Raw genomic sequence first — 15,726 nt, 5'->3', positions numbered from 1 at the left:
ACAGCCATTGCTCTGTAGTTTTAAAATCACCAATGACCTCATGGCGACATCTCTAAGCAGTTTCCTTCCTGTCCTGCAGCAAAGCTCAGCAGGACAACTGCACCTTTGATGTGAATGTGTGGTTTAATACATCATTCTGCAATCAACTGAGTAAATTTACTCCTGTTTCACACCAATGATTACACCAAAGATGTCCGTTGTGCTTTAGGTAACTGACAGTGTACAAAATAGAGATGAAAATGTCTATTCCCAGTAATGCCGAGTATAACTTTTTCCACTCATTCGCAAAATCCTTTGATTTGTCACTGACAGGCACTCGATACAGTTTGTAAAAAGCAGAAAGGAAGCATTTTCTGTGAAACGTCAGTTTTGTTGTCTACATTTGCTGACAGGCAATCTGGGTGGTCTTTTGATCTCAGAATTTAAAGCATTAGGGTCTGCATGGTAAAACCAAGACGTGTGTGTGTTCATGTACAGCTGTAATATTAGCTACCCACAGTACCATACTCCTGCATGGCCCCAGAATTATATATAGTCAATATACTGTGTCAATAGGAAGAACTTGTTTTATGTCCTTGAGTCAGCTTTTCATATCCCTGTACGGTGCAGACTATAGAATTTAAATGGGTGCACAGTGAGACATTTACCTGATTTTATTCACATTTTGGAATAAAAAGGGTGTAATTGCAGACCGAATTAGCGGTCTTTTCTGATTTAGGGTTTCTTGATATCAAGTTACACACATTGATGTTCACCATTGGTCTGTGCCAGTTTCTGGTCCGTTGGGGACAACTGTAGCGTTGTAGCTAACCCTAACTATTTTCCTAACCTTACCTCTCCTAACCTGCCACATTAGTTAACGCTGCTATGTTAACGAATCATCTGTCAAGAAACCATCAGTCTCATAACACCAGAAAGAACCAATTTAACTTGGCCCAGGTGCCCCGTTAGGCGTGTTTTACACAGGGTGAAAGTTGATTGCATTAATTTTGGAACCTAGCTGCATCACAGGTATGAGCCAGATGCTCGTTCAAAGCCCTGGGCGAAGTTGGCGTAAAAGAAAAGTGACATAATCATTACCCCTCGTGCTTAATTAAGATTCTGTTTTCACATGCAAAAGTGATTGATTTAGATTTTTTTTAAACGCTTTATCTGCCTTCCCAATGAATATTAGTTTGAAAATGAAAACATAATATTTTATGGGAAAGAGATGCATGTTTCTGGACGATGCACAATGCTGCCTTGTTGACAACATGACCAAGCAGCGTCAACATGACCTCAACGCTTTTCTGCCCCGGCAGATATCGATGAGCGAAACGCCCGGAATTACGGTCTGCAATTATAGCACATTGTTTGCGCGCGCCCATGGAGAATGTCATGCGCGCGAGATTTCTGCAATAACTCCGGTACAAGTTGCAAGTGAGCATCTATCTATACAACAAACTATCCAGCGCTCCAAACACTCACCGTCGGAACTCAAACTAAACTGCAACTTATATGACCATGGATTCAAAGACGAATAGAGTGGAAAGCATTTCTGCCCGAGTGGATGCTGCTCGGTCTTCAACTGGTAGGACAGTATTTGCATGTTTATGCCCGTATGTTTTGTAATGAATCAAAATGTCGGGTGCAGTTGGAGCAACAAGCATGTTATTTTTCCCTCGAAGTGTTTGCATGGAAACTTTTGCTAAATGCTACTTTTTTTTAAGGAGTCATGTGTGTACTTTTGTCTTCTCCGTTATTATAGGAATGAAATTCATCCCTACCTTATTTGGTGTACATTATACTACTTGGCACACTTGTCAATTTGAACAGCTGTTTATGATTAGCAATACCTGAATGAGGCAGCATCCTTTGCGTCGCATCGTTTTGTATTGTAGCCCAATTGTTTAGCATTACTGTCCCAGCATTTGTGTAGGCATATTGGACAAAAAGTTTGTCAGATTATTAAATACATATGTAGCTGACACCAATATAATAAAACAATATTGCCCGAGGTGGTGTGCTATACGGCCAGTATACCACGACCAATATACCACGGATAACGCCTCGATCAGTGTCATTGCATTTTGGTACACCAGAAGTACATTTATTTCCAATGGAATGCTGCGTTTCCCGTGCTTGCTTTGCAGATGCAGTTGGTGTGCGTTCTGTGTGCTGCATACGTTGGATTTATCGAACGTAGGCGTCAAACTATACGTACATGGCTTGACAGAAATGGTAGCAGAAGGTGAATGTTGAACTTTTGTTGCACACACATCCAGATGATGCTGCATACTATTTTGCGCAAAAACACTATCGGTGTGGCCAAGGCTAATGCTTCGAACAGCGTATTTGCGCAAAATGGTATGCATAATCATCTTGATATGTGTGCAACAAAAGTTCAACATTCACATTCTGCTACCATTTCTGTCAAGCCCTCTACCCATACAATTTGACGCATACGTTCGATACATCCAACGTATGTACCTCAAAGAACGCACTGCCTCCGCAACGCAATACTGCAAGGCAAACGCAGCGTTTCATTGGGAATGAATGTAATTCTGGTGTACCAAAACGCAATGACGCTGTCGGTGATGTGAAGCAGAGTGCCTGGACACAGCCCTTAGCCGTGATTTATTGGCCATAGACAGTGTCACAAACCTCTGAGGTGCCTTACCACTATTGTAAACTGTTTACCAACCCATGTTATAATGGCTAATAAATCCCCATGATTTGCAATACTGCAGTCAGGACCAAACTGTGTAGACTGTTTAACTAGGCCTAGCTAATGCTGTAATCACCATTTCTGTAATGTAAAAACTTCAACCATATAACTGGCATTCCCTCCATGAACATTGTTGCTCTTATTTGCTCAACTTCATTTCTATGCAACTTGAAAGCAAATAATTTAATACAATGGTACACAATTGACTGTAGTAAGTACATTTAACCTCCGTAGTACCAAGTGCTCTTAAAAACAAAAATGTACTTTTAGATCCACAGTCCCTGCAACTACATAATTTGTCCATTGTGACGAGAAAACGGAGCTCGATCATTGGCGGTCATGGACAATCCGGTTTGTTCTACAGTAGAACTGACCACAGGTTGCAGAACACCTGCATTCTAATCCTGGCTGCTTCTCTAATCCGAGAATTTGGCTGCCTTCCAGGCAGATTATCACTCTGTTATAGTTGATGGGTTTCCCTCAGGCAGCTCATCTCTTCTCACAAAGCAGTTGAACAGCAGATAAGTATCCCTCACACAGGTCAATGTTTTTTGTGCTGTTTGTATCTCTTGATTGGGTCCTTATTATGCCTGCATAGGAGTTTGAATCAAAGGATTTCAAGGAATCCCAACTGAGTAGATGGAAGTGTGCTGACCTCTGCAGAGGTAGAAAGTGTATGTAATTTAAGTGCTTTCACATTTTCCCTATGTGTACTCGGATGTGAGATATGAAACTGATTTATTCTGACTGGGTAATTCTGTACCTCCATTAAACCAACTCTACTGACAAGGAAGATTAACCATGCAATCATTTGATATTCTTGTGGTATTGCAATAAATGCTCTCAGCTTCTGGCAAGATTAGTTTAAGTACTTTAATTTGCATATTCAATGCATTTAGCTGCTTTGTAATTTCTTTTTAGTTTTTTTTTAACCTTGCATGATGCTTTTTATATATATATGTCTTCTCTTTATATTCGGGCCATGATTGGTCAGTTTTGGCATTATATTCTGTAGCTGTATAATCTAAGTGGTTGCCTAATTTAAACATGTTGGCTAAATATGTTGTACAATGACAAGTGACACTGTGCAGTGTTTGTACATAATACCATTTTGTGCCGTCTCTTCTAGATAGACAGTGTATCAACCCTAAGTGTTAGAAACATATTCTGTAATACAGGGGTGGCCAAATCTCCTCCTGTGGTGCTACTTGGTACATTCAGGCCTTTTCTCCAGCCCTGATCTAACCTGCTATTTACCACGACATTAATGAGCTGAATTAGGTGATTTTGAGCAGGGCTGGTAGCCCTCTAGGTGACTTGGCCACCCATGATGCAATGTAAGGATCCTGCCTCCAATCTGTGTGCTGTGTAAATAGGCAGGGGTACTCTGCATGCTATTGTGTGTACATATCTGCCTAGGCTTGGCCATTTCACTACATTGCATCAACAAACTTATGGGCGGCCAGTCACCCTTTTCAGTTGTTGATCAGCGTTGGCAACCGCAAATCAAGCTTTTCATGTCACTCAAGTGGCAGTGCATAATGTTTGAGTGTACCAGGACTTGATACTAATTCCCCCCTAAACTTTTCTTGGAATGGAGTTGTCCCTTGTGAAAAAGCGACAACCAGCCACCCAGTTTGGGGTACCGGGGAGGCAACGATGACTGGCATCACTGCCTCATTCATCCTCCTAGTAGAAAACCACTGAGCTTTTACAGTGGAGGAAGATGCATTCTGTAGGATCGGCTGCTATTTCTCTTGCAATTCTGTAATTTGGCAGCTATATTTATACAACAATAAACCACGGTAGGGTTTTCCTCAACCGTCTGTTAGATGACCAGTCACATGCCGAGTCCCAATAGGCAGAAGGAAATGGAATCTTTTGGTTCGGGTTTATCAGATATGTAGTAATGTCTGGTTTTTTTTTAAACGCAGAAATCCATTTCAGCACCTTGGTTGGCACCAGTATGCACTAACGGGACCTGGGCCCGTTTTCCCGATAGGTTTCTCGATAGTGATCGACCTTAGGCTTAGGAGTGTTTTCCTACAACAGCTGAAGATGTAAAATGCGTTTCCTAAAACGCCGCACAGAAAGTTAGCTCAATGCGCCGTTGGAGCATGTCGCTACTGATCGGTCAGAAAGGCAGTGTAGCTCTTGGATCAGCTTTCACAATTCAAGTCTTAGCTTAACATGAATTATTTCAGCATACTGACGGATCAGCTCCTAGAGATAACCACCTATGGCTACAGCAGGTGGCTTATTCTAATACCTACCCAATAAAAATGCCCACACGTTAGGCTACACAAAATATTTTGAAACAAATTAGACTGTAACTAAATTAATCTAAATTTATTAAACATGTAATGTATTTCAATATGATTGTTATTGGCCTAATATATTTATATTTTTATGCAGTCATTTTGGTTTTCATTTGAAGCACCTTTTTGTGTTGTTTGTTTGTATTAATTGCAAAGTCATTGGAAACTTTATTTGTAGTCAACTTTGTTCTGAAGTTGTTGGCTGTGAGCCCGATAAAGAGCCCGATAAACCATGTGATTCTATGTTTAGCTGAGATCTTCTGTGTATAAAGTGATGCGGGAGGGCAAAACATCTAATGACGCACTAAGCTGTTCTACTAGTAGTCTGAGGCAGGCATTCGATTACGAACGTTAATAACGATGGTTTTGGGAAACTGCTCAGAGATGTAACAATGCTCCTACGAAGGTTCTAACAATGAACTTAGCCGGGCCCTGGTTTGCGTTGTCCAAATGCAAACATCTATAGTTTTGCTTTTGGAGTCAGGTGCATTCTCGACATAATATTCTCTCTGCTAGCAGTTTTTATTATGATATTTTTTCACCTTTTATTTGGTTGGTTTCATAGCAAATATACATATGCATCACTTTACAAATTTGCTTTAAGATAAACACACTTGTAAATGTTGAGCAGCTTCACTGCAGGTAGATTGTATATAAATAATATAAACACTTCTGCATTAATTAATAATTAGTTATAGGTGCATTGGTATTACTCAGATTCACACCTGCTGTGTTTTTGCTAATTTAGCCATTTGGCAGCCCCCCGCGCCTCTCTGATTCAGAGGGGTTGGGTTAAATGCAGAAGTTTCAGTTGGAATGCATTCAGTTGTACAACTTGACTAGGCATCCCCCTTTCCTTTACCACTGAGTTATATGCTTTGTCCACCCTTGAACCAGCCTGTAACAATCAATTTACCTTCTTTACGACGACTGTAAATAGATCAAGAAAGCTTTTCGGATTTGTATGGAACTCTAACTCTTTGCATGCAGCCTGCACCTGACCTCCCCATGCAATATTTCCCACAGATCTTATTTTGATTTGACAAAACATTACTAAATTATAGTTAATTATTTTATCTCTATGATAACATTCTATAGCTTCCATTTGTTTCCTCTGACATTTGGACCAAACTTATGTGTAATGTCTCTATTGTAATGTGCAATGAACACTATTGGAGAAGCATACAATACCATTCAATCAAATTTATTTATAAAGCCCTTCTTACATCAGCTGATTTCACAAAGTGCTGTACAGAAACCCAGCCTAAAACACCAAACAGTAAACAATGCAGGTGTAGAAGCACGGTGGCTAGGACAAGAAAGTCCAGAACCCAGGAAGAAACCTCGAGAGGAACTTGGCTATGAGGGTTGGCCGGTCCTCTTCTGGCTGTGCCGGGTGGAGATTATAACCGAACATGGCCAAGATGTTCATAGATGACCAGCAGGGTCAAATAATAATAATCACAGTGGTTGTCGAGGGTGCAACAGGTCAGCACCTCAGGAGTAAATGTCAGGCTTTTCATAGCAGATCATTCAGAGTATCGCTACTGCGCCTGCTGTCTCTAGAGAGTTGAAAACAGCAGGTCTGGGACAGGTAGCACGTCCGGTGAACAGGTCAGGGTTCCATAGGCAGGCAGAACAGTTGAAACTAGAGCAGCACGGCCAGGTGGACTGGGGACAGCAAGGAGTCATCAAGCCAGGTAGTCCTGAGGCATGGTTTTAGGGCTCAGGTCCTCCGAGAGAGAAAGAGAGAGAATTAAAGAGCATACTTAAATTCACACTGGATAAGACAGGAGAAATACTCCAGATAGACTGACCCTAGCCCCCCGACACACAAACTACTGCAGCATAAATACTGGAGGCTGAGACAGGAGGGGTCGGGAGACACTGTGGCCCCAACCAACGATACCCCCGGACAGGGCCAAACAGGCAGGATATAACCCCACCCACTTTGCCAAAGCACAGCTCCCACACCACTAGAGGGATATCTTCAACCACCAACTTACCATCCCGAGACAAGGCTGAGTATAGCCCACAAAGATCTCCGCCACAGCACAACCCAAGGGGGGGGGGGCAACCCGGACAGGAAGATCACGTCAGTGACTCAACCCACTCAAGTGACGCACCCCTCCTAGGGACGGCATGGAAGAACACCAGTAAGCCAGTGACTCAGCCCCTGTAATAGGATTGTGGGACCTTTATTGTGAGAATCATGCAGCGTAGTTTTTTAGCACTCGGCTATTTAACCTAGTCTTATAACAAGGAGTCGCAGTGTTCCTGCTCTTCATTCCTGCTATTGGCTTTAATCATCTCGTAGTAGATGGGAGCATTGAGTTCAGCTAGATTGAGGAGAGCTGACCACGTGAGAGCATATAAGGCCATCTTTGAAACATCTGTGTTTGTCAGCTAATGTTCCTGAGCTCACAGCAGAGTTTCGACAGATTGAACAGGCTGCCCTCAATCTCCGACAATAGAGACTTACATCTTTGTGTTTCAGAGGACATTGTTTCTTAACACCAGATCAATGATCAGACGTTTCTGGTGACTACAGACTGCAAAGGATGTGTGTATTCTATGTACAAATTAATGTCAAACACTAGCAAATATTATAAAGACACAGTAGGTGGCTGTGTCCTTAAAACAATGGCAATGTGCCTTTAAAAAAATATTTTTGTCAGATTACTTGATCATCAGAATGCAGATCTCTGAAAAAGCAGAAAGCCATTCCAGTATTGGCACCCAGGTTTACGGCTTGCTAAGTGATCTGTCTGTGTATCTACAGACAGTGTTTTAATCAGTAATGCTGACTATTATATGAATTGTAGAAAGCGCAGACCACTGTTCTGTATTGAATTGGGAAAGTGAAGGCATGGTTCCACCCCATGGCTTTCAAATTCACCCATTGATTTTCAAACCATTAGAGAACTCCGGTAGGACGGATGCATTATAAACAAATTGGTCTCTGAAAGTGTTTTTTAAAAGGTGAGACCATGCCAGCCGTCTTAAGACTAACTAGTTACCAAGTTGATTTCATCTAAAAAAGCATCCCTCTGAAAAGGAGGATTAATTGCGGAGGAGAACTTCCCCGTTTGTCTCTCAGGCGCTCTCCACCTCCATCTGTTTGCTTTGGAGCCAGCTTTTTATTGTTTTCCATAGGGGTGCTGGGGTGGGAAGCATCTGCTAGGATGGCCGTCAGACTCGGGCCATAGTGCGAGAGAAGGGGATGGAGGGAGAGATGGATCGAGGCAGATGGGGAGAGGGAGTGGATGTGGTGGAGTCTGTGTGCGGTGGTGGCAGAAATGAACAACACAGGGAGGAGTGAACAGAAGGTGTTTGTTTTTGATTGTTGGGGGCCAAAAGGAGACTGGACTGTTTAGATAGTCAACCCCTAGGCTGGTTTATGCCACACATTCCACTCCATTTGACTTCCTTGGATGGGTATGCCAAACAGGTTGTGACAGTGCCAGTCAACTCCTTCACTGTAGTGTGCTGTAGGCTACTTACGCACAGTTCAGACGCCATAAGCGAGTCCAACTGAATAGAAATTCTAAGCGGGCTGGCATGGTTGAGCGCTTTGCTTGTTTTCATACAACCCCTCTCAACAGCTCATTGGTTTTCACGATTCACACACCTGTGCAGTGCAGAATTTAAAGTTTTAAACAATTCGTGATTGGTTTAATTTGTCTCAAAAGAACTGCTCTGGCGCGCTGCATGAAACGGAGCGAAAGAGTTCGGCAGCCTCTGCCCCTATCATCAAAAGTCAAGTCCGAGGAGGCGCACTGCAATGTTTCAGACGGCACTCTATCCCCGCTCTTCCAAAGAGAGTGAGATGGGGGTTTTTTGAGCGGTGTTTGAACTAGGGCAACGTGTCAGAGAATGTAGCCAAGCCTTATAATGTACAGAGTTGCACTATTGTCATAGAGGTCTTCTGAAATGTCATGCTGCCTGCCCATATCCTGAAGTACTGATCTGGAACGCTACATCTACAGCCATCAGTCCCCCATGTCAATGATAAATGTTCTGTTTCATGCTCATCTTCCCCCGCGCTCTTCATTTATGTCCTGTCTGAACGCTTTGAAAGAAAGACATTTATGAAATGTTCCCAACTGCCCATCCGTATGTTTATTGGTGTGGGATGGAGGTCATGGTTCATGTTTCATATATATGATGTAAGAGCATGCAATTAAGTGAAATCATCACATGTACAATGGAATGGCCTGTCCAATTGGCGTCTTTGCGTTCTGATTGGACAGATGAAGAGGTTGATGGATAAAGATAATAGGCTAATGGAGCTCTGCAGAGTTGTCACAATACCCATCTCTTTCTTTTTATCTCACAACACTATTGGAAATGGTGCGAATTGGATTGTGGAAAATAAATCTGATGTTGAGTAAAGGAGCTTGGTTTAGACACCAGTTTGAAACGATTCAGCCCATGAGTCTTGTTGGCTGAGATCCAAGATCCATAGTATGAGTACCACAGTATGAGTCATAATACCCATAAAACCTAGCGGTCAAACAGATGGCTCCAATAGTCATTCCACCATAGGGAATTTCAGAAACACTTCAAATAAGGGATGTGTTTCGTGTAGGCTTACCCTGGCGTGATGTTTTGATAAAACAAATCTCTCAGACAAGGTCACTAATCAATGTATTCGGCTCTATTTACTCTGATTCGAACATGCTAATTAGCATCAAAGTAGACATCATGCAAGACTACAAATCGCTGCATGCTCCTGCACATCTTTAGTTGACAGCTTTGCAAAATAAGTATTGTCAATTTAAAACTTGCACAAGACAGTGAACAGAATTGTCAATTTTAAATGAAAGTTGAAATGTATTCATAGTTCATCCAGAGATTCTCACCCTTTGCCTTGATTCCACAGTCTCATCCAGATCATGACATTTGTAGTTTTTTATGATAGTCACATTAGCAGCTAATTAACATTTCATTTTTGGGGGGTAGAAATAGTGTCCTGGAGAGATTTACACGGTTATCAAAAGTCACACCAGGGTAAGCCTACACAAAACAGACCTTATTTGAACTGTTTCTAAAATCCCCTATGGGGAGAAATGGTGGAAAAAACGATTGGAACTATTTTCCTTGTTTGACTGCTAGGTTTTATGGGTATTATGACTCATACTGTGGTACTCTATTGTCGCTCTCTGACGACGTCATATACAGTTCTATGTATTGATTTTATAGGGTAGTTGTTTTTTGGAACCTTGTTGCCATTTGGAACATTTGATAGATCTTTCAAATTGTTTTGTTCACAATCTCATTCAATAAGAGAAAAGCAAATCTCACACTACCCATTAGAGGTGTGCAGAGTAGTCGTACAAAACTGGTATCGTAACCGATATGGGAAATTTTCTGGATGATCCGAGTATTTTTATGTAATTATCCGTGGGGGGGGGTTAATTTCCCGGTGCCATCACGCATATTTCTCATGTCAGTCAAGTGAGGTCCTATGTGATCTACATAACTCAACTGGATTGTTTGCCTGCCTAAAGAGAAGGGTGGGCTGTACGTTGATCCTGCTGCTCTGTTTGGATAGAGTGACGCTGTATTTCTCTGTCCACTCACTTCATAATTTCACCCCATCACTTTCTCTTCTGTTTTTAAGTCTGATCATTCAGACCGCTGCTGCCTCTCTTTAGCCTGCTACTATGATAAATGGTAAGGATGTTTGCTATCAATCTATCAAAGTGCATCATATCTAAGCGGGGCGAGTGTAGGGAAAAAAAGATGACACCGTCGACCCACATTCTGATTGATAGCCAACTTGTCTGTCCTCTGCAAGTTGAGGACACAGACACGTCTCTCACACACACACTCCCTCCCTCCCGGCTCCTAATCTGCAGCCTGTTTGGTCTAAACGTGGAGAGAGATTGGTAACCTATTTTGCCAACATCTACTTAGGCATATTAAAACATCTTAGTTTTTTTCCTATCACGAGTCTCATCTGATCCGACTATCAACTGTCAATTTTCGGATACGATTATGAATATGGCCATGTCGGCACACCCCTACTTCAAGACTATGAAATAACACATATGGAATCGTGTAGTAACCAAAAAAGTGTTAATTAATCCAAATAGGTTTTATATTTGATGGTCTTCAAAGTAGCCACCCTTTGCCTTGATGACAGCTATGCACACTCTTGAAATTCTCTCAACCAACTTCACCTGGAATGCTTTTCCAACAGTCTTGAGGGAGTTCCCACATAAGCTGAGCACTTGTTGGCTGCTTTTCCTTCACTCTGTGGTCCAACTCATCCCAAACCATCTCAATTGGGTTGAGGTCTGGTGATTGTGGAGGCCAGGTCATCTGATGCAGCACTCCATCACTCTCCTTCTCAATCAAATGGCCCGTAGACAGCTTGGAGGTGTGTTGGGTCATTGTTCTGTTGAAAAACAAGTGATAGTCCCACTAAGTGCAAACCAGATGGGATGGTGTATCACTGCAGAATGATGTGGTAGCCATACTGGTTTAGTGTGCCTTCAATTCTAAATAAATCACTGACAGTGTCACCAGCAAAGCACCATCACGCCACCTCCGTGCTTCACGGTGGGAACCACACACGCAGAGATCATCCCTTCACCTACTCTGCGTCTCAGACACTGCAGTTGGAACCAAAAATGTCAAATTTTGACTAATCATATAAAAGGACAGATTGCAACCGGTTTGATGTCCATTGTTTGTGTTTCTTGGCCCAAGCAAGTCTCTTCTTATTATTGGTGTCCTTTTAATAGTGGTTTCTTTGCAGCAATTTGACCGTGAAGGCCTGACTCAGTCAGTTTCCTCTGAACAGTCGATGTGGATGTCTTGCTTGAACTCTGAAGCATTTTTTTGGGCTGCAATTTCTGAGGCTGGTGACTCTCTAATGAACTATGGGTCTTAATTTCCTGTGGCGGTCCTCATGAGAGCCAGAATTCATCAAAACCATCAAGGGCTTTGTGACTGCACTTGAAACTTTCAAAGTTCTTGACGAACTGCAGAAATCTCTGAAGCTGGAGACTCATATCTCCCTCCCTAGCTTTAAGCACCAGCTTGTCAGAGCAGCTCACAGATCACTGCACCTGTACATAGCCCATCTGTAAACAGCCCATCTATCTACTTACCTCATCCCCATACTGTATTTATTTATTTATTTATCTTGCTCCTTTGCACCCCAGTATCTCTACTTGCACATTCATCTTCTGCACATCTACCATTCCAGTGTTTTAATTGCTATATTGTAATTACTTTGCCACCATGGCCTACTTATTGCCTTAAATCCCTTCTTACCTCATTTGCACTCACTGTATATATATCATTTTTGTTTTCTTTTGTTCTTTTGTTGTATTATTGACTGTTTTGTTTATTCCATGTAACTCTGTGTTGTATGTGTCGAATTGCTTTGCTTTCTTTGACAGGTCACAGTTGCAAATGAGAACTTGTTCTTAACTAGCCTACCTGGTTAAATAAAGGTGAAATAAATAATTAATGTTCTGCATTGACTGACTTTCATGTCTTAAACTAATGATGGACTTTTGTTTCTCTTTGGTTATTTGAGCTGTTCTTGCACTAATATGGACTTGGTCTTTTGGACTTTGCCTTCTGTATACCCCCCCTACCTTGGCACAACAACTGATTATCCCCAAACTCATTAAGAAAGAAAGAAATTCCACAAATTAACTTTTAACAAGGCACACCTGTTAATTGCAATGCATTCCAGGTGACTACCTCATGAAGCTGGTTGAGAGAATGCCAAAAGTGTGCAAGCTGTCAAGGCAAACGGTGGCTACTTTGAAGAATCTCAAATATAAAATATATTTTAAATTGTTTAACACCTTTTTTGGTTACTACATGATTCCATATGTGTTATTTCATAGTTCTTAGTTCTTCACTATTATTCTACATTGTAGAAAATATTAAAAATAAAGAAAAACCCTTGAATGAGTAGGTGTGTGCCAACTTTTGACTGGTACCGTATACTGTTCCTGAACAGACCCGTTAATAACGTTATTTTACGGTCATGACATTTTTTTCCCCCAGTCCCTGCAAACGCAACAGTGCCTATGCAAAGCCTTCATTTTGTCACTCAATCTTATTCCAGTGTCTGCCTGCCAGCTATACATTTTTCCCCGTATGTAGGCTACCTCCCCGTGTGTAGGCTACCTCGTCAGAAGCATAGTCTGCCGTAGCGACTGACATTACAAGCATGATTCGGTGATTAGGGAGAGATTTTATTAATAGGTGAATGGAATAACTTTTCCATTGAGGGTTAAGGATCCTATAGTATCAAGTTTCACTTTGGATTTATTAACTACAAAAATTAGATGTGTTTATTTACATTCGGGTGCTGCTCTACACACACACACACACACACACACACACACACAAGCTTGTTAGCTACATTGCTAGCTAGCTCTGATCTAGCTCTCAAACTCTAGGCGGCATTGTGTAATGTAGTGAAACAGAGTCATGATCAAGGGTGCTATCTCTGGTCCAACGCTAGTTAAGCCAACTCTCTGAAGTTCAAAGGCATTCAAAGTTTGTTCATAGAAGCCGCTCCACCGTAGGTAGAATTCTGTGGGCCTAATTCAGATAATGCATGTCATAACAAGATGCCCAGCACCCTCCTCACCTGTGAAATTTCAGTTAAATCCTGCCAGCACTACACTTGTCTGTCCAGTGCATGTACATGGCTTGCCCGCTCTATAGCAAGTTGCTCTATCCATTGGTGACGTAATGTTGAGCTGAATATAATTTTTGTTTTCCAAGGTTTAAAAACGAACAGAAAGGAATAATATCAACCATAACTTTTTGGGGATTTGTTTTGGGGACCTGTTCAAAACTTTTTTATTTTTGTGGACTAACTGATGGAACAGAATGAAAACAACGATTCTGTTCAGAACATAACAATTGTAAAATAGTTTTGGTTTCAACTCTTGCTTTTTAGGATTAAATGATTTGCGCAAATGGACTCTGTCCCAACGTGTAGTGATCAAGTGCTTTGATATAACTAATTTTAGCAATGAATGTTATCATTCTTTTTGGGGGCAGTGCAGATGGAAGTGCATTATAACTATTTTGCCACACTGTTGAAGCAGACAAAGGTTTGGCATGTTAATGGTTTGACATTTTTGATATACATTCAGAAAAAAAAGTCCAATGATTTATACCCACAGTCCGTTAAAGCTCCCCAATAAAGCATTCTGGCAACTCTAGATTTGTCTTATTTCTTCAAGTTCATTACTCAGAATAAGCGACACTTTGATCGCAATAAGGGGAAAGTAGAAACCCTTTCTTACCACCTGTGTATAGTGTACTGAGTGTTTCCTCTCTAACACCCAACTGTGTTAAATTGCTGCTCTTTCAGTTTGGACTAGAATGTAGTGGAATCTAAAACATTCTAATCTTTCTATTCTCACTATTGCTCAGTCGGCATTCCTTGTCTCTGTGTAGTTGCAGTCAGATTTTGTATTACATCGGACTAATGACTGTTTTCCTTGTATGCATAGGCAGACACAAACACAATGGAAAGTAATGTCTTTCAACGTGCTCGTCCAAGAATAATACACTAAAATCCGATGTAATGGGAATACTGGATTATGTCTCAAACATCTTTTTCTTCTATCAGGCGTATTTTGTTCATGTTGACATTGCTGGTTGAGCCATGAACCCAGGCTGACAAGATTGTGCCACAAGCAACTTAAATTAAGTGACTCTTGCCTTACATTTTCTGTTGCTCTTTACTATAGGCCAGCAGTCAATTTGATATCTTTGGAAGACTACTTTCCCCTGAAGTAGGATGATATGTTACAGTAGGAATTGTTTTGCATAGGAATTGGAAGATGGAGCCGGAGGGGATGGCTGGCTGCGGTCTTATCGGCTCTTAACCAACCATGCTATTTTTGTTTTTTTCGCGTTGTTCGTAACTTGTTTTGTACATAATGTTGCTGCTAACGTCTTATGAACGAACATCTCGAATATCAGAACTGTGATTACTCACCTCAGATTAGACAGAGTTTATATTCAATAAAGGAGATACTACAGACACTCGACCAGGCCCAAATCCCTGTCATTGGCTGGACAAGGAAACAGGTTTAGTGGAAGAAATCTGCCTTTGCCTTCTGTCCTGCTAGCTAATGTTCAATCTCTGGAAAATAAATTGGACAAACTGAAAGAACGTATATCCTACCAACGGGACATTAACTGTAATATCTTATGTTTCACCGAGTCATGGCTGAACGACGACATTAAGAACATAGTGTATAACCCACCAGCTCTATCGGCTGGCTAGAACAGCAGTCTCTGGTAAGACAGGGCGGGGGCCTATGCATATATGTAAACAGCTGGTGCACGATATCAATGGAAGTCTCTAGGTTTTGATCGCCTGAGGTAGTGTGGTCTACAGCTTATCATGATACTCTATCTACCTAGAGTTTTTATCTGTATTTTTCATAGCGGTCTACATACCACCATAGACCACCCCTGGGACTACAAACGCACTCAATGAGCTGTATACCGCCATAAGCAAACAGGAAAACACTCATCCAGAGGTGGCGCTCCTAGTGGCCGGGGACTTTAATGCAGGGAAGCTAAATCAGTTTGACCTAATTTCTATAAGCATGTTAAATGTGCAACCAAAGGGAAAAAAACGACCACCTTTACTCCATACACAGAGACGCGTACAAAGCTCTCCCTCGCCCT

At 41.6% G+C, this 15,726-nt stretch overlaps 1 protein-coding gene and 1 long non-coding RNA gene across 2 annotated transcripts in view; one reads left to right on the top strand and one right to left on the bottom strand.

Annotated features, from left to right (window-relative positions):
* Window positions 1-982: 982 nt before the first annotated feature.
* The window catches only part of kcnip4a (potassium voltage-gated channel interacting protein 4a), a 278,940-nt gene continuing 264,196 nt past the window's right edge, over window positions 983-15,726 (top strand). Inside the window, exon 1 of the mRNA XM_036987594.2 lies at window positions 983-1,570. Within this exon, the coding sequence (XP_036843489.2) occupies window positions 1,498-1,570 (73 nt within the window). The 5' untranslated portion in view covers window positions 983-1,497. The remainder of the gene's footprint in view (window positions 1,571-15,726) is intronic.
* Window positions 6,214-10,121, bottom strand: LOC149980862 (uncharacterized). Its single transcript, XR_016483505.1, has 2 exons — window positions 9,891-10,121; window positions 6,214-6,758 (listed from the first exon to the last, which is right to left on the bottom strand). It is a non-coding gene; the product is annotated as an uncharacterized LOC149980862 (long non-coding RNA).

Source organism: Oncorhynchus mykiss, chromosome 9 (genome assembly GCF_057628025.1).
Source record: "Oncorhynchus mykiss isolate SJ-2025 chromosome 9, ASM5762802v1, whole genome shotgun sequence".
Taxonomy (NCBI): domain Eukaryota; kingdom Metazoa; phylum Chordata; class Actinopteri; order Salmoniformes; family Salmonidae; genus Oncorhynchus; species Oncorhynchus mykiss.
The sequence above is the reverse complement of the archived record's forward strand: the minus strand, read 5'-3'. Positions and strand labels throughout refer to the sequence as shown.